The sequence below is a fragment of the Pipistrellus kuhlii genome, unplaced genomic scaffold (assembly GCF_014108245.1).
Source record: "Pipistrellus kuhlii isolate mPipKuh1 unplaced genomic scaffold, mPipKuh1.p scaffold_m20_p_3, whole genome shotgun sequence".
NCBI lineage: Eukaryota > Metazoa > Chordata > Mammalia > Chiroptera > Vespertilionidae > Pipistrellus > Pipistrellus kuhlii.
The window spans coordinates 60215894-60241089 of NW_023425529.1; the positions used below are offsets into that span (position 1 = coordinate 60215894).

At 40.1% G+C, this 25196-nt stretch overlaps 1 protein-coding gene across 1 annotated transcript; it reads left to right on the plus strand.

Annotated features, from left to right (window-relative positions):
- The first annotated feature begins 219 nt into the window (after positions 1-219).
- On the plus strand, positions 220-22821 carry TMEM19 (transmembrane protein 19). The gene is made up of 6 exons (XM_036456953.2): positions 220-754; positions 3802-3915; positions 18087-18224; positions 18828-19082; positions 19915-20124; positions 21450-22821. Exons 1-6 carry the CDS (start codon positions 562-564, stop codon positions 21611-21613), a joined length of 1074 nt encoding a protein of 357 aa, XP_036312846.1. The 5' UTR covers positions 220-561; the 3' UTR covers positions 21614-22821.
- The last annotated feature ends 2375 nt before the right edge of the window (positions 22822-25196 follow it).

Sequence of the window (25196 nt, forward strand, 5' to 3'; positions counted from 1 at the left end):
AGCAGGCCCCTGCAGCGGGTCCGCCCGGGGCCCCACCACCTCGGAGCCGCCTTTTAAAGGCGCAGTGAACGCGGCGTCGTCCACGGCGGCCACGGCGCCTGCGCGCGGGAGGGGAGCCGCCGGCGGTGGAGATGCGGAGCCCCAGGCCCTCGGCGCTGGCTGGCCGCCCGGATCTGGACTCCCGGACGGCGCGTGCGGTCGCCGGACCGTGACCGCCCTCTGTCTGGTCCAAGTTCCACCTCCACTTCCGCCTACTCTGAGGCTCCGACCCACTGCGTCGGCGCGTGGGCGGGCGGTGGGAGCGGAGCGCGCCCTCCCCGCGGCCGCTGATTGGCTGCTCCCGCTGTCCTTCCTGCTTCCTGCCCGGGGTGTCGGGATGGGCAGTGACCGCGGGGACCGCGGTGTGGGAGCCGGCCCCGTCCGAGAGCGTGCCGTGTGTGTGACCAGTGGATCGCTAACCTCTCCACCAGCAAGTCCCGCCTTTATATATGACTGTTTTGATCGTTGGAAGATGCTGGCATTTATGTTCGCCTCCACACCAGTGTTTTGCTAGCAATTTAAATGATTCTTTTTCTCAGAAATGCCCTCTGTTTTCTTCCCCAGTTGCTCACCTCTTTATTTTTCATGACCGATCTTGACGACAGTATATGCAAAAAATACATAAAGATGATAACTAATATAGTTATCTTGAGTCTGATCATTTGCATTTCTTTAGCTTTCTGGATTTTGTCTATGACTGCAAGCACCTATTATGGTAAGTATGAATGTTCCGAGTTCCTTTTTTTTTTTAATAAACTAATCGGTGGGATTTAAAATTGTACCCTTGTGAAACCCAAAACTTATATCCTCCGAATATATGTTGGTTAGGAATCGTGTTTACTTAACTTCCTTAGCCTGGATTTAATTTCCCAGAAAGTACAAACAGTGTCTTTATATATTCTGAACCCTTTAATCAATGCTGCTTGTGATAACATTGGTTACATCTATTTCAGAATATGTAATTATGTCATTATTACATCTATCTGGGTGAGAAATAACTAAAGCATAGTTTTTTGTAAAGCACATAAAGTAATACGTTTAGTACGAATATTCATAATGTAGTTTATCAGTTTTATTTGTCCTGTGAAAATAAAAAATATAGTGTTTAATATTTGGAGATTTAGAGGATTTGTTTGCTGTGTGGTCATTTCAAAAGAAAAGTCTGGGGCCACTCGGGACTCACGTCTTTAAGGTTTTGCATCTGCATGAGAGCATAAGTATGTATTTACACAAACTTCTTTGGTACTTCTATAAAAACAAAATACTGCCCTGACCGGTTTGGCTCTGTGGATAGAGCGTAGGCATGCGGACTGAAGGGTCCCAGGTTCAATTCCTGTCAAGGGCATGTACCTTGGTTGTGGGCACATCCCCAGTAGGAGGTGTGCTAATTGATGTCTTTCTCATCGATGTTTCTAACTCTCTATCCTTTTCCCTTCCTCTCTGTAAAATATTAATAAAATTTAAAAAATACAAAATACTGTTCAGTTCAAGGAGAAAAATGAGAAATAGAGTGAGAAAGTAAACTCATAAATGATTATATTGTAAGTGATTACCAGTTCAGATCTTAGTCCTCTTTCAGAGGCACGTTAATAATCGAATGGTATTCTCCAGGGTATGGAAACACTCTTGGCTGGTCATCATAGAGACGAAAAGGGGCCACATGCTACCTGACTAGCTCAGGGAAGACCTGCAGGGTGGCCTTAAAGTAACAACACAGGATGGTCTGAAATTAAAACTTTAAAATATATATATATATATATATATATATATATATATATATATATATATATATATATTATTGATTTCAGAAAGGAGAGAGAGACAGAAACCTCAGTGATGAGAGAGAATCATCAGTTGGCTGCCTCCTGCACGCCCCCCAAAGGGGAATGGAGCCCAAAACCCAGACATGTGCCCTGACCGGTAATCGCACTGTGAATGCTCAACCGCTGAGCCATGCCTGCTGGACTGAAATTAAAACTTTTTATACTAAAAGCAGTTTGTGGTGTGTAGTCATGACCTTGGCCAGCATCTTCCCTGACAAAGGTCAATCTTTACCTTAACTGAGCCTGTCTGTTGTCTTTTTTCATCTACAGTAACATTTGTTGGAATGTCAAAGTAATTTTCCTTTTTCCAGAACCCTCAAAGAACAGGCACCACTCTGCAGAGATCACAAATCCCTTATTGTTATTTCATTAATTGTTAACTAAACTATCCTGCACCCACCTAAATAAAAAAACTATGTGTCTATCATTTTACTTTTTATCCAATCCCAGAAGTTTCCCCACTTTGCTTTCTCCTGCCTCCCTAATCTATCACCAGTGGATTTCATGTAACCCATTTTACGTCTCCTCTTTCGATTGTAATGTATAAACTGCCATTCTCTGGAGCATAATCTCAATCCGTGGAGATTTTGTTTCCCAGAAATTGTTGACAGTTGTGGCTCAAATAAACTCACTAAAATTTTTCACAGGTTTGAATATTCCTTAGATTGACAATCATAATGAGTCACAGTAGGGGATGGGGGGTTGGGGAGGAGAGATAAGAGAGGAGATTCTTCGTAACAGTATTAACTATGACGAACTCAATAGAATAAAACAGGATTTGTAAATTGAAGGGCCCCTGGAGCCGGGCACCTGATGTATAATAAATGAGTGAAGCTGTTCCGGGTCTTTGTATATTAAACACAAGGGGATAGTTTTCTCTCTCAGAAATAGGATTTTCACGGGTTTTTGTTGTTGTTATTGAACATTTGACCTTTGTCTTTTATTTTCCTATTTTTGACAGAAACATCGGCACAAGCAATAGTTCACATTTTCCTTTACTGTAGTCACTCAGCCTTGGTGTTATGGAGCCTGTCAGGAATGATGGGCACTTCAAACTGGAAAACAATGATTCATCTAAAAGAGGCAGCCTCTGCGGGGCTGGGCTGGTGGTTGAACAACCACATATGAACCAAGATGTCCCTGGTTGGACTCCCAGTTAGGGCACATGCTTGGTAGCAAGTTCAATCCCAGTAGCAGGCGTGCAGGAAGCAGATGATCTATGATTCTTTTATTTCTCTATCTCCTTCCCTTCCTCTCTCTCTAAAATCAATAATTTTTTATTTTTTAAAAAGTAAAAGAGGCAGCCTCTCGTCACCTATAGTCAATTCTGCCACATGGCTCAAGTTTCTAGTTTACAAGGCAGAAGCCAAGAATCTGGATTGTTATATGAAATCTAATCTTTAAATATTAATTCATTGTTTATTCTTTGGTTTTGGTTTTTTAGTTTGTTTTTTTTTTTTTGTACATCAAATTGTTTCAAAACATGCTAGCCAAGCAAAACATCTGTCTATGAGCTGCAATCTTTGGAAAAATCAGTTTCTAATAATTGAATCCTGAGATATGTAGCATGTGAGAATGTTACTTAAAAAAAAAAAATCTCTGAAAGGAAGAGAGGAATAATTGAATCCTATTAGAAAGGAGTTTGTTGTGTGCTTTTCTTGAGAATTTCAAAAAAAAAAATTTCATTTTAAATGTTCAAATATGTGTAAAATACCCATTACTATAAATAATTGTCTTTTCCAAAATTTGAACAGGACTTATTTGGTTATTGCCTCTGAAAATATCAAGTCTCAACATAAGTATTTTACATTGGTGACTTTATTTCAGTTTCCCTACTTTGGACAGTATTTTAATATAGAATGCAGTTATCAATGTTTATAGCCATGGCTAATCTATGCAAGCTTCACACAATTTATACTTTATCTTTATAATTTTTCAGGTAACTTACAGCCTATTTCTCCTTGGCGTTGGCTGTTTTCTGTTGTTGTTCCTGTTTTGATCGCATCAAATGGCTTTAAAAAGAAAAGTCTAGATCACAGTGGGGCGTTAGGAGGTATGTTTTTGTTATTGAATGTTTAACCAAATAGTAAGTCCATGCTTATGTAATTTAAATTCATGTTTTCTAAATTCTTAATATATGATACTTTAAATCATAATGTTACAGTTATATATTGCTCAGCATTCCTCTTCTGTCAAGTTTTCAGATAGTAACATACTGTTTTGGTGTAATGTACAAATTTAGCTTTATAATTTATAGCAAGTAAATTAATAGACTTTTGAGGACCTCGGTTACTCTGCTCCTTTAGTTGGATTACTAGGGGTGTCGAACTCAATCAGAGAAGGGGCCAAAATCTAAAATCCAGCCTAAATCACGGGCCGAATGGTTTACTGAACAGTCATAAACTGTCATTGTGATGGAAACGCAGCGGAGTGCAGTGATGACAGCGTGGTGCGGGCCACATTGCAAGGCCTGGCGGGACGGATTTGGCCCGCGGGCCTTGTGTTTGACACATGTGGATTAAACTATTAGTATCTGCTAGCAGAAGCATTGGAGCATGCTTCCTAGGTATTGAAATAAAGGAACCACTGGAAAAAATAGCTAACAGACACTGATTTTTTATTTTATTTTTTATTTATTTTATTTTATTATTATTTTTTTTTTTTAGTTTGAAAAGAATTTTATTGAGTTTAACTGACATTAACTTGACATATTAAGAGTCCAGTTTGTTTTGACACCATATACATCTGTGAAACCAACACATAAGATAATTTATATAATCCATAAAAGCTTCATTTTGTCTCTTTGTGATTCTTCCTCATTTTCCAAGCCAACCCATCTCCTAGCAACCACTGATTTACTTTCTATCATTATATTTTCCATTTCTGGAATATATATTAATGAAATCATATAGTAGAGAGTTTTTTTTCTGGCTTCTTTCACTCAAATAATTATTTGGAGGCTCATCCATGTTGATGCATGTATCAAAAGCTTGGTCTTTTTATTGCTGAGTAGTATTCCATTGTATGAACCTATCATAATGGTTTTTTTTTTAAATCAATCTTTATTGTTCATATTATTACAAAGGTTCCTCATTTCTTCCCCCCTCCACCAGGTTCCCACCTGACCCTCCGCCCCTCCCCATCCCCCATTGTCCTCATCCATAGGTGCAGTTTATGTTGTCTCTTCCTCCCTCCCTTTCCCCGATAGTAAATCCCTTTTCAGATAGTAAATCAGTTACTTAGCATTTTCTCATATCAATAATACCTCCACATGCCCAATGATACACTTCACACAAAAGACATTTCCAAATAGGTCAACCAGCCTCATCCAGGCCCCACCCAAGGCACTCACAGATCAACACCCCAGCCATATACTAACTCAACACATCCAGATCTAAGCCTTCATCACTTGATTCAGCAGACCCTCAAGTTCCCACAAAAGTTTCCAGCCATGTCTGAGAGGCAGCCGTGGGGCAGGGGCAGGTGAGGAGCGAGCTGTTCCGGGCCTGGCTGCTCTGGGCCTGGCCTCTGTTGCTCTGGTTCGTTCCACAACCAGCTGCTCCGGGTCAGGTCACTGCCGCTCCCAACCTAGTTGCTCTGGACTTGGCAGCTGCTGCTCCGGGCCTGGCCGCTCCCAGCCTGGCAGCCGCTGCTCCGGACCTGGCCGCTCCCAGCCTGGCAGCCGCTGCTCCGGGCCTGGCCGCTCCCAGCCTGGCAGCCGCTGCTCCGGGCCTGGCCGCTCCCAGCCTGGCAGCCGCTGCTCCGGGCCTGGCCGCTCCCAGCCTGGCAGCCGCTGCTCCGGGCCTGGCCGCTCCCAGCCTAGCAGCTGCTGCTCCGGGCCTGGCCGCACCCGACCCGGCTGCTCCGGGCCTGGCCGCTCCCAGCTTGGCAGCCGCTGCTCCAGGCCTCAGACATTGATTTTTTAAAAAGAATCTTTAAAATATATTTTTATTGATCTCAGAGAGAAAGGGAGAGAGAAAGAGAGAAACATCAATGATGAGAGAATAGAACCTATTCTCAGTCTGCAGGCCGGCGCTCTGTCTACTGAGCCAAACCAGCTAGGGCCATGTTGATATTTTTATATGATTTTTGTCTTACTATATAATCAATAAATATTAGGAATGGTTGTTATATTTCTTTTGTAAATATAAAATTATACATACCATGTATCAAGAACTCTTGTGAGCACTTTGGAAATAGTGCCCTGTTTATAGCAAATAATTTGAATACTATCTCCTTAAATATAATAACAAAGTTAGGCTTTGCTAAGAATATCCTTTCTCAGGAACCCTTGCCTTGATTTTTATTTTTCTTGACCTATATCAAGAAGGGTAAAGTCCTTCTTGAAGTTGTCTTCCTTTGATTTCTCTGTTGAATATTGACTTTCTCTCATTTTTCTGATCTCTACTTTTGTTTTTTGTTTTCTGCTACCATTGTTTTTTTTCTGTCTTCTCACCCTTGGGCCTCCATTCATCTCTGCCTAGCTTAATTTAGAATTACCGTATTTTTCGGATCATAAGACGCTCCGGACCATAAGACGCACCAGTTTTTAGAGAAGAGAAATGAAGAAAAAAAGATTCTGAAACAAATAGTGTCCTAAAATATTTTATGTGCATTAAAACCCAACATCACAGTCATAAACACATGTAATCAACCCTGTAAAGTAAACAGCAGCATTTAGAACCATTTTAGAGCCGGGCAAGCACACAGAGACCACACAGAGCCGGGCAAGTAAAAAAACTTTTTTTTTAAAGTATATGTGTAGGTTATATTTGGACCATAAGATGCAGGGACTTTTTCCCCTCACTTCTGGGGGGAAAAAAGTGCGTCTTATGGTCCGAAAAATACGGTAGAAGATGAATATTTGAATTTTAACAATGCTATCTGCTATCTCTATGATCTTTGCCACCTCGCCTAACTCCACAGAGCCTCACTTTTCTTTATCTTTGGTGAACTAGGTCCTGTGGACTTATTGGTAAGGCTCAAGCAAGATAATGTGTGGGACAACACACCTTTTAAAACTATACAAACATTCTCCTTTAGTGATTTATTATCTATTTTCAACCATATTATAAAGTCCCTGAAGACAGAGTGACCTTATGTTTCTGTGTCCCAGGGTTCTTTAAATAGTGTTACACACATAATAGGTGCTTAGGAAACATGTAGATTGATTTTAAAACCTCTACTCTTTTCCTAGTCACTTCATTCTATGGCATGTTGATATCTTTTTTGCTTGTATCGTTTTTCCCCCTTCAGGACAAAAAAAAAAAAATTGTAATGCTGATTTAAAGTATATCACAGTACTTGGAAATAGTGTTGTGGAGTATGACTACAAGTCACTTAAACTTTCAGTGTTGTAATTTTCACATCTGCAGAATAGGAGGGGATAATGGTACCTTGGGCACTAACTTACCATGAGGAGTTATCCATGTAAAATGCTTAGCATAATAATGTTTTACAAATGTAAGCTATTATTGTTTTTATTCCACTGCTACTATTCATAGTCAAAGGATTTTTACTAGTTTATCATATTACGCGCTTACTGTGCTTAGGATTGAGAAGAGTTTCAGAACTCCCACAGGATCTGGGTATTTAGAATTCTTATTGACATAGGAACACATAACTCAAGGTTGATAGAAAAATGAGAAGGGGATTGACTTAAAGTGAACACTAAAGTGGAGGGCTCTAGTCTCCTTGAGAGAGTGTTTCTAGAATATGGAATAAATCATATGAGAGGATATGTGTGGAAATGCTTGTAAACTGCAAAGTACTCTGCAGGTGATTTGCTCCAAAGAAATATTGTCTAGTCTAGTTATTCACTGTATTCCTTTGCACTTGTCAGTGTGGACAATATGTCATCAGGCTTTTGACTTGAAAGTTTGAATTTAATTTTACTTGCCAAGACTATTAGTCTTAATGGTTTACCTTTTTTTTTTTCATTCAATCGTTCAACAAATATTTAGTGAGGGTTCCCTGTATGTCAGGCACTGTTCTGGGAACTTGGGATTTAGTAGTGAACAAAATGGGTAAAAATCCCAGTGTCAGAGAGCTTGCATTTGTAGTCAGGAGAGACAGATGATAAATATAATGGAGCATTTAATCCCCTGAAGGAGATGCTGTCAGTGTACTGGAAGTGCACAGCAAATGGGGGTGTTGTTAGGAAAGGCTGGTGATTGTCTCACAAGGATGATCTTAACTGCTTTTTTAATTTTTTTTAATACATATGTATATTTATTTAAGTATATTTTTATTGATTTCAGAGAGGAAGGGAGAGGGAGAAACTCTTTTCAATGATAAGAGAAAATTGGCTGCTTCCTGCACACCCCCTACTGGGGATCAAACCCGCAATCCAGGCATTTGTCCTTGACTGGAATCAAACCTGGAACCCTTCAGTCCGCAGGCTGACACGCTGTCCACTGAGCCAAACCAGCTAGGGCCTTAACAACTTTCTTTAACATAGTTCAGGTCTGGTGTTCAGTCTTTCTGAAATGGAAACCTCATTCTATCAGGTACCTAAAGTTGATCAGAGCCAAGGAACCTGGTTTATGCTGCTCATTATTGCAAGGGACTGATACCTGAGCCAGGATGCTACTTTATTCATCTGATAAAATATGGAACTACCAGACCAACTGGAATGTAAACATCACTGTTCAGGCAAGCCCTGTTCTTGTAGTCAGGTTATTTGAGAAGTCAAAAGATAATTAGAAGGTTGCTTGGGTAAGTACAAAGTCTGAGAAACAGTAATGCAAGTCCACAAATCACAGGGTCTCCTTCCTTGTACAGTGTTCAACAAGACAGCCAACCTCTGGTTCTTTAGGCCTTATGTTGTTAAGCAAAACATCTTCAAGGCCGAAAGCTTTTGTGAAAGAAAGAGGTATTGAGTCATAGGCTAGCCAGAAAAAAAGATCAGAATCCAAAACACTAGCAGCAAAGCCAGATGAAGAGACAAGAATGTCTTTATCATATGAAATAAGGCATTATGGACTTTCTGTTGAGGAGAACAGTAAGATGGGGCTCTTTTAAAGATGTATGTTGCTTTGAAAGAATTTACACTGGCTCTAGAGGAGGAGGGGATGAAGCAGGGGCAATTCTAGGTCAGGTGCACAGTCCTTAAGGAAGAAAAATTTGCTACTTTTGATTGGTGGTGGGCAGTAGTCAGGAAGGTTCATTCATAAGCAGGATGCAGTGGCCTCTGGAGGTTAGCCATTTCTTTTTAGATAGCTTCCTGGAAGTGCATCCAAAACTCTAACATACATTCAGGAATGTGTGCAGTCTTTTGTTAGTTGGACCACAGCTATGAACTGGATAATTACCCTTATCTTTTTCTCCCACTCTGTGGCCCGCTGTAATTTAATTTAGAGCATCTCAGAATTTTTCGATCGTTGATGTTCTTATTTTGGGCTAACCAACCTTCTTTTGATTCCCATAATCTTTCTCTAGGAAATGACATGTGATACAATTGATTATAGTTGAGTTTATTAAGTTATAAAATTTTGATAATGCCAAAAATTATACCTAAATCACCCTGATTGGAATTTTGGGTGTAACCTCACTCCCACCCTACAGTTTGTAGACAGTTCTTACTGACCCAGATGGTATCCATTAGGTACAGAATTTACTTATTTTAAAGTCAGAAGTCAGCCATAATTCTTAAGTCTCTTAGTGCTTCGGGAACACCTTATTTTGTTTTGTTTTGTTTTGTTTTGTTTTAATATATTTTTATTGATTTCAGAGAGGAAGGGAGAGAGAGATAGAAACATCAATGGTGAAAAAGAATCATTGATCAGCTGCCTCCTACACTCCCCTTACTGGCAATGGAGCCCACAACCCTGCCATGTGCCCTTGACCAGAATCAAACCCGGGACCCAGGGTAGATCAGGCCGATTGGGGCTGGGCCATCGGGGTCTGCTGGCCAGGGGAAGGGACAGGGAGGAATCACAGGAGGTTGGCTGACCAGGGGAGGGACCACAGGAGGTTGGCCAGCTGGCCAGGGGCAAGGACCAGCTGAGGGGAAGGGACTGTATGAGATTGGCTGGCTGGCTGGGGGGAGGGACTGGCGAGGGGGAGGGACCATGGGAGGTTGGCTGGCTGCAGGAGGTTAGCTGTGGGAGGGACTGACCACCAGGGGCAGCTCCTACATTGAGCATCTGCCCCCTGGTAGTCAGTGCACATCATAACAACTGGTTGATGGGTCGTTTCAGTCATTCAGTCATAATAGTTGCTTAGGCTTTTATATAGAGAGACTAGAGGCTCAGTGCACAAAATTTGTGCACTTGGGAGGAGTCCTTCAGCCCAGCCTGCGCCTTCTCGCAGTCCAGGAACAGGCCTAAAAACCAGCAGTCAGACATTGTTAGTGCTGCTGAGTAGCAGAGAGGCTCCTGACACCACTGCTGTGCTTGCAGCCATCAGCCCAGCTTGTGGCTGAGCGGAGCTCCTGTGTTGAATGTCTTCCCCTTGGTGGTCAGTGCATGTCATAGCAATTGATTATTCCCAGTTGGTCCACTGTTAGGGTCAATTTGCATATTACCCTTTTATTATATGCAGGCGTCCTCAAACTTTTTAAAGTGGGGGCCAGATCACGGTCCCTCAGAGAGCTGGAGGGCCGGACTATATGAACTACTAATTCCTACTGTAACACCTCGGCTGCGCTCACTGCCCAAAAAACCTGGCGGGCCGGATCAGACTCCTCTGCGGGCTGCATGTGGCCCGAGGGCCGTAGTTTGAAGACGCCTGTATAGGATGAGAAATCCAAGCTTTAGGTTAGGTAACTTCTCCTAGTCATGTAGAGGTAAATGGAGGAGCTGAGATTTGTACTCCACACTATCCAACTGCAGAATACAGCACTTTATTAGTATGTATTTCATACAGTATTGGCCTATTTCTTGCACTCTCAATTAAAATGTACTAAATTTAAGTAAAATGCCAATAATTGAGTATATCTGGATAAATCAATCAATAAACTGTATTACTTGAACCCTGAGCTAACCAATGAAAAGAGTTACTACAAAAATAGGACCCTGGTCACCTATTCTATGATTTAATAAAATATAGTTTAATACTTATTTATTAAGTAAGTATTAAGTTATTTGACACTTATTTAATCTTTTATTCCATTACTTACTATAATTTTGCCTAATGTGTTATTTAGTAAATATCTTCATATAGAAAAATTGGATATATTTATCGTAAGAATTACAGAGAACAGAATTGTCAGTCGTAGAGTTAGTCAGAAATGGAAAAGTTTGTAGTTAAAAAAAAAAAAAGCAGTCTACCCCAATAAATTCAGTGGAAAGGACAAAAAAAAAAAAAAAAATACAAGCAGGCAGCCGGGACAGAGCTACACAATGTAATAGTGCCTTGGTGTGGTTATCACATTCTGGGAAGCTGGTATCAATCCCTGCAGGGCTAAAACTTGGATTTTTATCAGACCCACAAGTTTAGACTTGAAGCAGCCAAACTCATGAGAGACCTATTTATAAAGCAGAATGTAAATTTCTTGGGTGCTACAGATATGCTCAATAGTAGATTAGCACATTCTCTCCCTGAAAGAAGGTTTGTGAAATTAGTATGAAAGTGTGCCTGAGAATTCAAGGAATAATAAAAAATAACAAAACATGCATATATCTGCTTATTTTTATCCAAAGAAACACTTACTGGAAATAATAAACTGGGAAAAAAGTGAAGTTGGTTACCTATAGAAAATGGAGGGAGAGCAAAATACAGAGGGAGGAACAGAAGGAATTTGGGAGGAAGTGGCATTTCTTTTTCTTTTTTTTAATATTTATTTATTTATTTTTTTTTTTACAGGGAGGAAGGTAGAGGGATAGAGAGCTAGAAACATCGATGAGAGAGAGACATCGATCAGCTGCCTCCTGCACACCTCCTACTGGGGATGTGCCCGCAGCCAAGGTACATGCCCTTGACCGGAATCGAGCCTGGGACACTCTCTCCACTGAGCCAAACCGGTTTCAGCGGAAGTGGCATTTCTGAGTATACTTTTTTGTATGAGTTTGATTTTTGAAAGCATGCCAGTGTTTTACATATTTATGAAATTAAACCAGTAAAGATGGAGGGGGGGGGGAAGAGTCTAAAACTGAAAGCAAACTAAAACAGATGAACACAGTTGTATTTTAAATTAACATTATAAGCACACTGAAGAGGAAAAAAAAAAAAGAAAATGAGTAACTTACTAACACATTATTTAATTATGTCTTGGTTAGGAGGAGGAGAAAATTGCAAATCAGTCCAAAATTATTTTTGGTAGGTTTGTTTTTGTCATAGTAGGGGTGAAGCAATTCTAAAACAGTTTTAGATGTAATAAAGGATTGTGCAAACGAGTGACATTGTCGTTGTTTGAAGCCAGATTTTTTACTAAGGAGAAAGAGGCATATAAATATGGAATGGGGAAAGCAATAGAGAGCCTGTGGAGATGGATTGGGAAATAGAGTTATTGGTGTAATCTTGTGGTTTCTAAAATATTTATATGTATGAATATTTTCATATATATGTGCACATATATATGCATGCATATATGTATGCACATGTGTGTATATTTGTGTAGATATGTGTATACCCTGTCCACAAAAAGCAAATACATCCCAGTAGCAATGAGCACAGTGTGAGCCTAGACCTTGACCTCTAATATCCATTCCCCACTAAACTGACCCAGAGCAGTTTATGAGAAATGGCTCCTTCCAGGGCTGGGGCAAAGTAGATTTGGGGTGAGCCTATAGCATCTTGTTATGTCAGAAAAAAAAAAAAAAAAGAAATCCTTTAAAAATATATGATGTGGTCATGTCACATGGGCACAGATAGGCTGATTTTGTCTGTTAGTATAACCAACCCTGTCCTCTTTTTGGTTACTATTTACATAGAAAGTCTTTTTAACCCCATTTATTTTCCACCTATTTATGTAATTGGATTTAAAATGAGTGTCTAGTAGACAGTATATAGATTTATCATGTATTCTTATTCATTTTTCTAGTCAAAAAATTAGAGTGTTTAATTTACACTTAAAGTAATTATCCATAAGGAGAGACTTATGTCATTTTGCTATTTGTTTTCTATATGACTTACAGTTTTTTTGTTCCTCTTTTCCTGCATTATGGTGTTTTTCTGTGTTTAATTATTTTTTAATATGTCTTTATTGATTTTTTAGAGAAAGAGGAAGGGAGAGCAAGAGAGAGTAAAATATTGATGAGAGAAACATCAATCAGCTGCATCCTGCACATCCCTTACTGGGGATCAAGCCTGCAACCCGGGCTTGTGCGAACCAGTGGCCTCTGGGTGCATGGAATGGCTGTCATCCAACGAAGCCACACTGGCGAGGGCTAATTGTCTTTTAGTAGTGTAATGTTTTCATTCTTATTTCCTTTTGAGTATATTTTATAAGTATTTTCTTCTTGGTTACCAAGAGAATTACATTTAACATTCTAAAGTTATAACATTGTTCTTTAATTTTTTGCCAGCATAACCTCATTAACATTTTAAGACTCTATCTTAATTTCTCCCTCATGTTTGGCTAGATATAGTATTCTTAGTTTATTTTTCTTTTCTCTTAGTACTATATCAGCCCAGTGCCTTCTGGCCTTCTGGCCTCTAAAGTTTCTGATCCCTTGTTTGTGACTAGTTGCTTACCTCTTACTGCTTTCAAGCTTCTCTCGTTGTCTTTGGAAAGTTTGATTATGGTAGGTCTCAGTGTGAGACTCTTTGAATTCCTCTATTTGGAGTTTGCTGAGATTTTTGCATGTTTATATTCACCTCTTTCATCAAACCTGGTAAGTTTTAAGCCAATAGTTCTTCAAATAATTTCTCTGCCCCCTTCTCCCTTTTTCTTCTCCTTCTGGAATTTCCAAATTTGGATGTTGGCCTACTTAATGGTGTCCCACAAGTCCCTCAGGCTCCCTTCAAAATTTATTTTGTTTCTGGTTGTTTTTTTTTGTTTGTTTGTTTTTTGTCTAATTAGCACATTACACTTTTATTATTATTATAGATAATAAAAGTATATGGGATAGTTGCAAGAATTCTTATTAAACAGCAAGGTTTTACCAAAGCAAATATAAACATTTTTAATATAATAAGTCAATTAGAGGACTGAACCAGATTCAGGATTGAAATAACGTAGTACTCCATGAAGTACAAAGCCAGGTTTTTCGCCTCAACCTCCAATGTTTCACGTAGGTAAGGACCATGTCTCAAGCATCTCCAAACCCTCTGCTTCCCTCCCCCTCCCCCTCCCCGTGGCTTCTACCTCATGGCTTGCTGCGCAGGACAACCAATGCTCACACACAGGGGACCATCAAACATAAATAATATGGTCCAAACCTCACCAACTTCAAGAAAGACAGAAAAGCCGTCTGTGGGGAAACACGAGTAAGGCCGGAGCCAGGGCTCACACCAAAGACCCAGGCAGGAGTCCTAAGCCCTATTTGGGAAATCCTAAAACTACAACTCCTATGCCCTAGACTCTCAGGAGGCCTGCCCAGCCAGCGAAAGCTCACGGAGCCGACTGCTGGTCTTCCTGCCCGCCCTCTCTGATCACAGCTCTGTTTCTGTTCTTAAGATTGAATAATTTCCATTATCCTGTATTTGAGTTCACTAATTCTCTTTTTAAATCCTCACCTGAGGATATGTTTTTATATTTATTTTTATTTATTTGTTTGTTTGCTTTGTTAATCCTCACCCAAGGATACTCTTCCATTGATTTTTTAGAGAGAGTGAAAGGAAGGGGGAGAGAAAGAGAGAAACATATCAATTAGTTTCCTCCCCCACACGCCTTGACCAGGGCCAGAGAATGGAGCCTGCAACCGAGGTATGTATCCTTGACCGGAATCGAACCTGGGACCCTTCAGTCCTAGGGCCAATGCTCTATCTCCTGGGCAAAACCAGCTGGGGCTTACTGACTTTTAGAGAGAGAGGAAGGAGGGGAGAGAGAGAAATATTGATCAGTTGCCTCCTATAGGCATCCTGCCTGGAGATTGAACCCTGACTAGCAACTGAGCCTGCAACCTTTTTGGTATACAGAACAACGCCCAAACCAAATTAGCCACATGGCCACTGCATACTGATTCTTTTCTCTGCCTGATCAAATGTGCCCTTGAATCTCTAGTGCATTTTTTATTTTTATTATTGTACTTTTGAGTTCTAGTATTTCTTTTTGGATTCTTTTTAGGTTTTCTATCTCTTTGTGTATATTTCCATATTGTTCATACATTGTTTTATTGACTTTCACCACATCTACCTATATTCGTTTGAGCATCTTTAAGTCAGTTGTTTTGAAATCTTTGTTTAGTAGGCCCACCATCTGGCTTTCCTTCGTGAACTCTGTTCATTTATTCCCCCCTCCCCCCTTTGAATGGACCATATTTTCCTCTTTCTTTGTAGGCTGTGTGATATTTTTGTTGAAATTAAATAATGTGGTAACTCTGGAAATCAGAATCTCCTTTGTCCCCATGGTTTTTTGTTTTTGGTTATTATAGGTTATCTTTGTGTCAAGGATCAAAATCAAAGAATCAATATCCCCATGGTTTGCTATTTTTTTGTTTTTGTTTTGTTTTTTGGTTATTATAGGTTGACTTTGTGTCAAGGATCAGCCTGAGGTGTAAAACCAAGGTCTTCTCAGTCTTTTTTGAGCCTACGCCTTTCCCACATACATGCAGTTGCTTTTGAATGCCTAGCCTTTAAAATGTCAGCCTCCCAAAAGGAGGGAAAACAGAAAAATGAAGGAGAGTTGGGGGCCAGCCATTTAAATCCCCTGGAAGTTGCCTCCGTGAAACAGGGAGGGGCTTGAAACAGTGTATGGTAGCTGCCAGACTCTGTGCCTGTAGCTCTGTGATCAGAAGTAGCTCTCAGTGATCAGAATACAAATCCTGATATTTAAGAAACAAGATTTTTATTGCCCACCTAATTTCCATAGCTGTGTACATATTGCCCCTGTAACTCCTGCACTATCCTGTTGACAGTGGTTGATGGGAAGCTGCTACCTAGCTAAGAGCTTAAATTAACAGACCTTCCACTAGAAGTTACAAATCTTCAATAGACTAGAGTTCCAGAATAGTTTTATCAGACATATTTTTCCAGTTCAGTTCTAGTCTGAATGGGAGAACAGATTCCTGGTGCTTCCTACTCCTCCATCTTCCCAGAATCCACACTAATTCATTTGTATGGGGTTAAAATACCCATTGTGATACTAGAAATGAAGGTGCTTTGCTACCTTGACACCAAATTTTACTCCCTAGAACACTTTCCAATTTTGTAACAAAGGGCCATTAAGGAATTTTGGTGTGATTTAAATATATGCTGGTACTTTCCTTATAGGATTACCAATGGAGAGGCTTTATAATTTTTTACTTAATCCACAGCAAGTCTCGAGCACATTTCATTGATTTAGCAGTTGATGCCAGGGCCTCTTTATGTATTGCTGTGACGAGAGCACATCTTTCTTTTTTTCCTCTTCTGTGTCATGAAATGTAAGCTTCCCTTTGCTTGCTTTCCTGACTGAACTATAGGTTTTAGAAGCTTTTCTTGAAATTGGACATTCATGGAAAAATGAAGAATATCCTCTTTCTTCTTTGTTTGCCCAAACAAGCAGGAGAGAGAGAGAGAGAGAGAGAGAGAGAGGGGGGGGGGGGGGGGGGAGAGGGAGAGGGATGTCTCAAAATCTAAATCTAAAATCACATTTACAGTATATATTACATTTTTGGTTCTACAGGCAGTTCAGAATTATTTTTATAGATTTAAGTAGGAAAACTTAACCAAGAAATGCTCTATCTTCTCATATAGTTTGTGAGGCTCAACATGAGAGCATGTGAAACTTCTTGGAAAAGGTTAAAAAGCTTATATTTTAAATGTTTTTTCTTTATAAATTGGAAAACAAATCCCCGGATATGGGAGGAAAATGTAAAAAATAGAAACCTGGAAGACTTGATAGTCTTACCTCCCTGAGAGAACCACAGTTAATTTGAAAATTTTTTGGACTAGCCATCCAAGTATTATATACTAGAAGCCCGATGCACGAAATTCGTGCATGGGTACAGTCCCTAGGCCTGGCCAGCAATCAAAGGGCAAGCATCTGGCGTAGAAGGGCAGGTCTCAGCTGACCTCTGGGCCTGGGCAGCACTTGGGCCCCCAGAGCCCCACACACCCCCCTGCACCTGAGTCATGGCGCCCAAGTCCCCACATGGAGATGCAGTGAGCACGGCTGGATGCCTCAGGCAAGGGGACAGCGTGGGCCTCTGGGCCGCCCAGCAGCAATGTACAGAAACCGGCGGGCAGTGTACTCTCCCAGCCGGCCTCACAGGTCAGCTCCTGCGTGAACCCACGGGGAGCCCGACCAGCCCCTGCAGTCCCAATGGCTGCAGCCCACCTCACCCGGAAGAGGCCATGCGGGTATGGGCCGGATCCTCGAGGGCCCCTGGCACCTGAGCGTGGGGGCTTCCCCTGCACAGGAATCCTGGCATCCTGGATGGGGGGAGAGGAGCAAGGGGAATGAGAGTGAGCTCAGCAGACACCCCACATTCTCTACCGCACCTCCTGCCTCCAGGTAGCCAGTGAGAGATCGCAGACCCCCACCTGGGCACCGCAGGAAGTTGGTTATTGCCCCCTGGTAGTCAGCGCACATCATAGCAAGTGGTTGAACGATTACCTGAGGGAACAATTTGCATATTAGGCTTTTATTATATAGGAGGATAATATAATATAAAATCATATTGTGTTCTGCAATTCCATTATAAAGTGTTTCTAAAATGATATTTTACATTTACATAGCATAGTTTGTGTGAAAGAAGGTCAGAATACAGAAAGAAATACATCTCAATGTAACCAAACAGACATTTAGTTTACTGTTTGGTAATATCTTAATTGGTAAAAATGGATATGTATATTTCAGGTTATAATATGAAAATAACCAGGGAGTCGAAACCAGTTTGGCTCAGTGGATAGAGCATTGGTCTGTGGACTGAGGGGTCCTGGGTTCGATTCCGGTCAAGGGCATGTACATTCGTTGCGGGCACATCCCCGGTGGGGGTTGTGCAGGAGGCAGCTGGTCAATATCTCTCTCTCATCGATGTTCCTAGCTCTCTATCCCTCTCCCTTCCTCTCTGTAAAAAATCAATAAAATATATTATTAAAAAAAAAAAAAAGAAATAACCAGGGAAAAATCCATTGTTTTTCACAGTATTAATGTTTGGATTAAGTATAATCTGTGTGTATATGTGTTTCTTTCAGGGCTGATAGTCGGATTTATCCTAACAATTGCCAACTTCAGCTTTTTTACCTCTTTGCTGATGTTTTTCCTTTCTTCTTCAAAACTCACTAAATGGAAGGGAAAAATAAAGAAGCGTCTAGATTCAGAATACAAAGAAGGTAACATGAGTTATATTTGACATTATTTAATATGTTTGTATTTTTAATTTATTTCAGAAAGAGAAAGGGAGAGAGAGAGAGGAATGAGAAACATCAGTGATAGGAATCAATCGGGTGCCTCTTGCATGCCTCCCACTGGGGATTGAGCATGAAACCCGGGCATGGGCCCTGACCCGGGAATCTAACCATGACCTCCTCGTTCATGGGTTGATACTCAACCTTTGAGCTCCACCAGTTGGACAATGTTTGATGTTATTTCAAAGAGTAACTTTGTTTCATCCTAACATATAAGCTTTTAATCAAAACATGTTTAGATTGTTGAAATAGATAAATGTTATATGAGAATTAAAGTAGTAGCCTGATTTAATTTATCATTACTTCACACAATAACAAGTAAGAGCAAAATTTTAGAAGCACTAAAGTCTTTCATTATTCTAAAACAATATAGAATGTGGGCAGAGGTACCATCCCACTTTTAGTCACTTAAAAATTTTTAGTCATTTTTCTTATATGTTAAAATATGTAAGTTCCTAAATCAACGTAATTTTCTTTCTGAGAAAAAAAAACATCTCTTGTCCTTTTTTCTACTTTTTTTGCTGCTAGGTGGGCAGAGGAATTGGATTCAGGTGTTCTGTAATGGAGCTGTACCCACAGAGCTGGCCCTACTGTACATGATAGAAAATGGCCCCGGGGAAATCCCAATAGACTTTTCCAAGCAGCACACTGCTTCCTGGATGTGTTTGTCTCTCTTGGCCGCACTGGCCTGCTCAGCTGGTGACACGTGGGCTTCAGAAATCGGTCCTGTTCTGAGTAAAAGTCCACCAAGGCTAATAACAACGTGGGAGAAAGTTCCAGTTGGTGAGTCTTTGTTTAAGTTTCTTTAAAAAAAAAAAAAGAAGGATAGTGGGCCTTGTTCCAGTTGGTGAGTCTTTGTTTAAGTTTCTTAAAAAAAAAATGAACAAAAGAAAAACTTTGATTTATTGTGTTTCTTAGTTAAGAGTCTTTGAGGAATTGTTAGTCTCCTAGATTGGAAAATTGCTGTAGTCCTAAAATGCAGAAAAAGTTAGTGAGCCCTAGATAAAACAATATAGAAACATAGAAATTGATTCACAGACGTACCAGTGAGAAAGGAAAAAGTGGGGGAGGAGGGGTAATAGAGTATTTCTTGAGGGTCTAGTGGTTAGTGGTTTCACATGTATCTTCGTTTCCCATTACTATTGCCAACTACTACAACAAAATATTTATCTTCTTTGTCATTGCTCATTCTCCCTTTCTTCTTCTTCCCTTGTCTTACTTTCCTCCTTTTCTAACTCCTTTTCTTTTCCTGCTCCTTCTCACCTCCTTTTCTTCTTTTCTTTCATCATCATCATGAACAGCTAACATATTTGAGTAACTACTATGTGCAAGGCATTGATTTACATGAATTACCATTAAGTACTCTTAATAACATACGAGTTGGTTCTTTGATGATTTCTATCTTACAAACAAGGAAATTAAGTATTAGAGAAGTCAGGTACAGTCACAGCTGAACTAAGATTGAAACCAGGCAGTCTAGCTCCACTGAACCATTCTACTAGAACCCTTTCTTTAAGTTAGTCTTGAGGGGATAGGCACCAAAATGTTCTGCTTTCCTGGCCTTTATGGTTTGCTGATTGTTAACGTGACGATTTTATCCGTGTTTCTTCTTCAGGGACCAATGGAGGGGTCACGATAGTGGGCCTTGTTTCCAGTCTCCTTGGTGGTACCTTTGTGGGTATTGCCTACTTCCTCACACAGTTGGTTTTTGTTAATGATTTGGACATTTCTGCTCCCCAGTGGCCAATTATTGCATTTGGGGGTCTGGCTGGATTACTAGGATCAGTTATGGACTCATACTTAGGAGCTACGATGCAATTTACAGGTAAGAACATTACTTATTATTGCAACTTACTGGTGTGTTAAAGAAATGGGAAAGAAATATGGAAAATAAAAGGATATGACAATGAAAACAACCCTAAAGACACCAGGAGATGAGAGACCATGAGTGATAAGGCTGAGTCTATTCTATGATTTTGATTTTCTTACTCTTTTTTGTTAAGTTCATTGAAAGCGAATTAGTTCTGCAGAACAAGGAGTAGAAGCTGGGTGGGGAAGATGTGACAGTGCAGGAAACAGATGGTTCTGCTAATGGGACTTCACTTCATCCCAGGAAAGTGGGGATCAAATCATGTGAATGCCCTGTCCTTCCACTTGTTTTCCAAGTCCATTTGAGAGACAATTACTGTACTAATCTAACTATACACATGTGACTTTTTCTACTGTGTCATCGTGCTTGCTTTCCTCCCTACTGAGTTTTTAGCCCCACTGAAGATACAAGCGAGAGGCAGTTTTCCCAAAAGGTTCCTGTGCTTTGTCCTGACGCTCTCCCGTCATGTCAGTGTACTGACATATTTTGTTAGGAGTGTATTTACTCCACATGCAAGACAACTACATCTTTCCCTTTGAATCATATAACTAAGAGGCTGGGAGTCTAGAGAAAGTTTCCCTGAGTACTGTCCTCCCAGTTCTCATGCCCCAGTATAATCTGCTTGCCCTTGCATTCCCCTCACAACCAATCAAAATGTTTGTGCTCTCAGTTTTTTTTTTAGTCTTGTCTCAATCTGATTTTAATCCACACCGAGGGCTCAACAATTGTACTCACACACGCACACACATGAGTTTTTTAAAGAGTTTATTCTAAACTGGGCTCTAACTAGACAAGTTTCTGATCGTATTGAGTGGGTTGAAAAGCAGCTGTGGGCTGTGGACAGGTTAATTCATTCATTAAATCTTGGTGTGCTTCCTCTGTGCTAGCATCATGCTGGGTCCTGGGCATCCATTGCAGAGGCTGCTGACATCATCTCTACTCTCGGGGGCCTTATAGGCTGTCTTGGAGGGGAACCATGGGAAAAGCAGGCCTCGTCTGCCAGTTTCATGTCATTTCTGCTTTTCATGTTCTCTTTTCTGCTTCTAAATGGACTCCAGCAATGTTGAGAAAACAGTATTGAGTGGTACTGAAACCCATTTATTCAAAGAGGCCTTTTGTAATGAAGGGTTCCAACTCTCTCACCATATAGATTATCCTTTAAAATCATTTTATAAGTGACTGCTAATCTTTCAAATATTATTTTCTTTGGGGGAGAAAGGGTGTTTTTTATCAAGTCATTTTGATTTTGGACCTCACGCGGCTTCTTTCCCACTCTATAGGCTTGGATGAAAACACTGGCATGGTGGTCAACAGCCCAACGAATGAAGCGAAGCACATAGCAGGGAAACCAATTCTTGATAACAATGCGGTGAATCTGTTTTCTTCTGTCATTATTGCTCTCTTGCTCCCAACAGCTGCTTGGGGTTTCTGGCCCAGGTTGTGAACTTTATCTCATTTACAAAGGTTGAAACTGGTAAATTCAGCTAAATTTGCAATCCCAAGTTTCATCCGAAGAAGAATAATTGTAATGGCAAAGGGGAAATGCCAGCACCTCTTGTATCCCGTTGTGATGGAATTCTACATGTTCCTCTCATCAGTTAACATTTTCCAGTGAAAGACAAGAGTACATAGAACTTACCATTTTTTTTCTTCTGCTGAATGAAGCTTCTGGAGCAATGAAACCACAGTGCCCCTGTATATTGATCTGAAAGCTAATATGTTGATCTGAAAGCTAATATGTTGAACTGAAAGTTTCTACATGGTAGGTATACATTTTGCTTTGTTTGTTTAAACTAGTGTGGGGAAAGTCATACAATTTAAAAATGGTCCTCAGCTGTGCCAGGAAATGCCACTGTGCCAATTGCCCAAATGTTATATCCATTTTATGTGGTTTAAACTGATGTGCGTGGAAGTCTGAATAAGTGTAGTATCCTGGACTTCGTCCATTACTTGCCATTTACAATTGTGAAAGGTGTGTAGTTTGATTCCTAGGCTGTGAGGCCTATTCCACATTTGTTCTTCCTCGGGATTAGTAATAAAATAAATGTCTTTTTCATATGACCATTAAAATGCATGAAAAAAAATTTTTTCACATAAAAGCAAGAGAAAGCTGCTCTGTATTTAAAAATATGCACACCTTACTATACATCTCAAATTTAATATTTTTAATGTATTTTCTAGCTGTTTTTCAAATGTGTATAGGAATCTGCTTTACATTTGCATACCAAACAATTAAAGAGTCACTGGAAAATTACTTGCTAATCTAGAATTCACTGGAAGATGGATGCTATGATTTCCGGTGATAGACCTGTGAAGTTGTGCTCACCTTTACATTATAGCCTCAACAAAATAGAATTCTACTTTTCAGATTTGTCCCTTATTGTGATTAACTGTGTTCTAAAGGATTTTGATACAATGTGGATTATTTTGCTAAAAGTACTTTAAAATATTTCTCATGTAATTTCCATACCTTTCTTTCCCTGAGGAGAAAACACTGATTTCTCAATAGGCTATCACAGTGAGAAAAAACGGCACTTAGCCACCAAATCCCTGGTGAATTGTACGTACTTTAAAGATGTAAACACAATTATGCAGCTTAATTATTCAATTTCCTAGTGGAGTATCTGTAACTCCAGAAGGTTCTGAACATTTTTAAAGTATATGGGTTTTTAATATATGTTTATTAAGTTGTTTGACTCTAAATATGTTTCTTCAAGTCATTGAAAGTTGAAAATCAGAACATATTTCTGGAGGAAAATAAAAAAATAGTTTGGCTTCCTGAATATTTGAGGACTGTGATGATTCCAACATTTCTTAATACATGTGCTGCAATATTAATGGTTTTGGAATTAATGAGTCAGAAAATTATTGTTAGTCCATGTTGGCAGGGCAAGTCTCCTGAAATTCTCCTACCTGCCAAGACTAATATGTTCTCTTTCATTTATTATAGCTTGCCCTTTCAAAATGTATTTTCTACATGTGATGACAAGTCTTTTTTATGTTTGGATTTTTAAAAATAAAATTCATTACTTAAATAATATACTGAATTTACTTTTTAAATAATTAGAATATTAAAGACAAAGTTAAAATATCTTTTGCCTCCACTTTCCCCTCAACAAACCCCGCTCCCTCTTCTACCTTCTCAAAGAACTTTGAATCGTTTCTACATGGTAATTGTTTGGGGTATATTTTTTTTTTAATCAATGAAATTTATTACTGTCATTTTGCAGTTTAAGTTGGATGCTTACATCCAAGAAAACAAATTTTTAAAAAAGAATAGAGTCCTGGCTGGTTTGGCTCAGTGAATAGAGCGTCAGCCGTGACTGAAGAGTCCCGGGTTCAATTCCAGTCAAGGGCAAGAACCTCAGTTTCAGGCTTGATCCCCAGCCTTGGTCTGGGCCTGATGGGAGGCAATCAATCAATATCTCTTTCTCACATCAATGTTTCTATCTCCTCCCCTCCCACTCTCTCAAAATCAATGGAAAATTATCCTCAGGTGAGAATTAAAAGAAAAACATTTTTTTTTGTGAATTTAAAATTTTTCTCTTTTTTCAAACAGGTTTGCTTTTGTATGGTTTTTATTTTTTATTTTACTTTTTTTATTTTAGAGGGATGGAGAGAGAGAGAGAGAAACATCAATTGGTTGCCTCCCATAGACACCCAGCCCTACTCAGATAACCCACAATCTGGGTATGTGCCCTGAATAGGAATCGAACTGGCAACCTTTCGGTGCACAGGACAATGCTCAACCACCTGAGCCATACCAACCAGGGCAAGTTTTTCACCTCTTACAAATGAGAAATGCTATGAGGAAGCCAGACAATGTCAAAATAATTATATCTTGGGGAGTATAATTTTAAAAGGAATACTGTTAGCTAGTAGAAATATTTTAGACTAGAGGTTCAGTGCACAAAATTTGTGCACAAGGGCGGAGGGTCCCCTCAGCCTAGCCTGCACCCTCTCCAATCTAGGACTCTCAGGGGATGTTGGACATCCCTCTCACAATCCGGGACCACTGGCTCCTAACTGCTCACCTGCCTGCCTGCCTGATCACCCCTAACTGCCTCCCCCCCTGTTCCTGGTCACCCCTAACTGCTCCCCATGCTGACCTAGTTGCCCCCAGCTGTACCCCCCTGCTGGCTTGGTCACCCCTAACTGCCCCCCCCCCCACTGGCCTGGTCATCCCTTACTGCCCCCATCCCTGCCAGCCCGGTCACGCCCAACCGCCCCCCACCCCCACTGGCATGGTCACCCCTCTCTGCCCCCTGCTGGCCTGGTCACCCCACACAGCCTGTTCAGTTGTTCGTTCAGTTGCCATGGTCACTTAGGCTTTTATTATTATAGATGCATATTTGCTGACATCAAAAGTAAAGTAAAAATTGTTTAAAAATCAGAATTGATAGGTATGCTTTCATTTTGTTATAGAAATATTCATAGCTATTTAGCCATTAAGAAAGGTCAGGCCTTGATGATGTTGCTTGGTGATTGCACCAGTTTGATTCCCATTCAGGGCACATGCCCAGGTTTTGGGCTCAATTTCCAATAGGGGGTGTGCAGGAAGCATCAGTGTTTCTTATCTCTGTCTCTCTCCCTTTCTCTTTAAAAAAATCAATAAAATATATATACTTTTTAAAAAGTTCAGGGTGTATATACACTTAATGTTAATTAGCCTGGAAGATGGAATTATTAGAGTTTTAACATTTACTTTAGTTATATTTTTAATATATTCTACAATTAATAATCTTGTTTTGGTAATTAAGGAATGCAGTGATTTTTGTTAAAAGGGATCCTGGGAAGGAAAGTGGTCACCTGATTTATCACTACACATGTACAGAGAGGACACACATTCCTTTCAATAAACGGATTTGGGTCATTTAATACCTATGAGTGGGGAAAAAATCTATCTTGACCCCTTTTGCACATTGTTTAGAAAATCAATTCCAGCCCTAGCCACTTTGGCTAAGTATATAGAGCATCAGCCTGTGAACCGAAAGGGCTCAGGCTCAATTCTGGTCAAGGGAACATGC

Coding starts and splice junctions, on each gene's coding strand:
- TMEM19 (XM_036456953.2), top strand. CDS start 562: ATGATTCTTTTTCTCAGAAATGCCCTCTGTTTTCTTCCCCAGTTGCTC. Junction 3,916..18,086: donor TCACAGTGGGGCGTTAGGAG/GTATGTTTTTGT, acceptor TGTTTCTTTCAG/GGCTGATAGTCGGATTTATC. Junction 19,083..19,914: donor GTGGGAGAAAGTTCCAGTTG/GTGAGTCTTTGT, acceptor TTTCTTCTTCAG/GGACCAATGGAGGGGTCACG.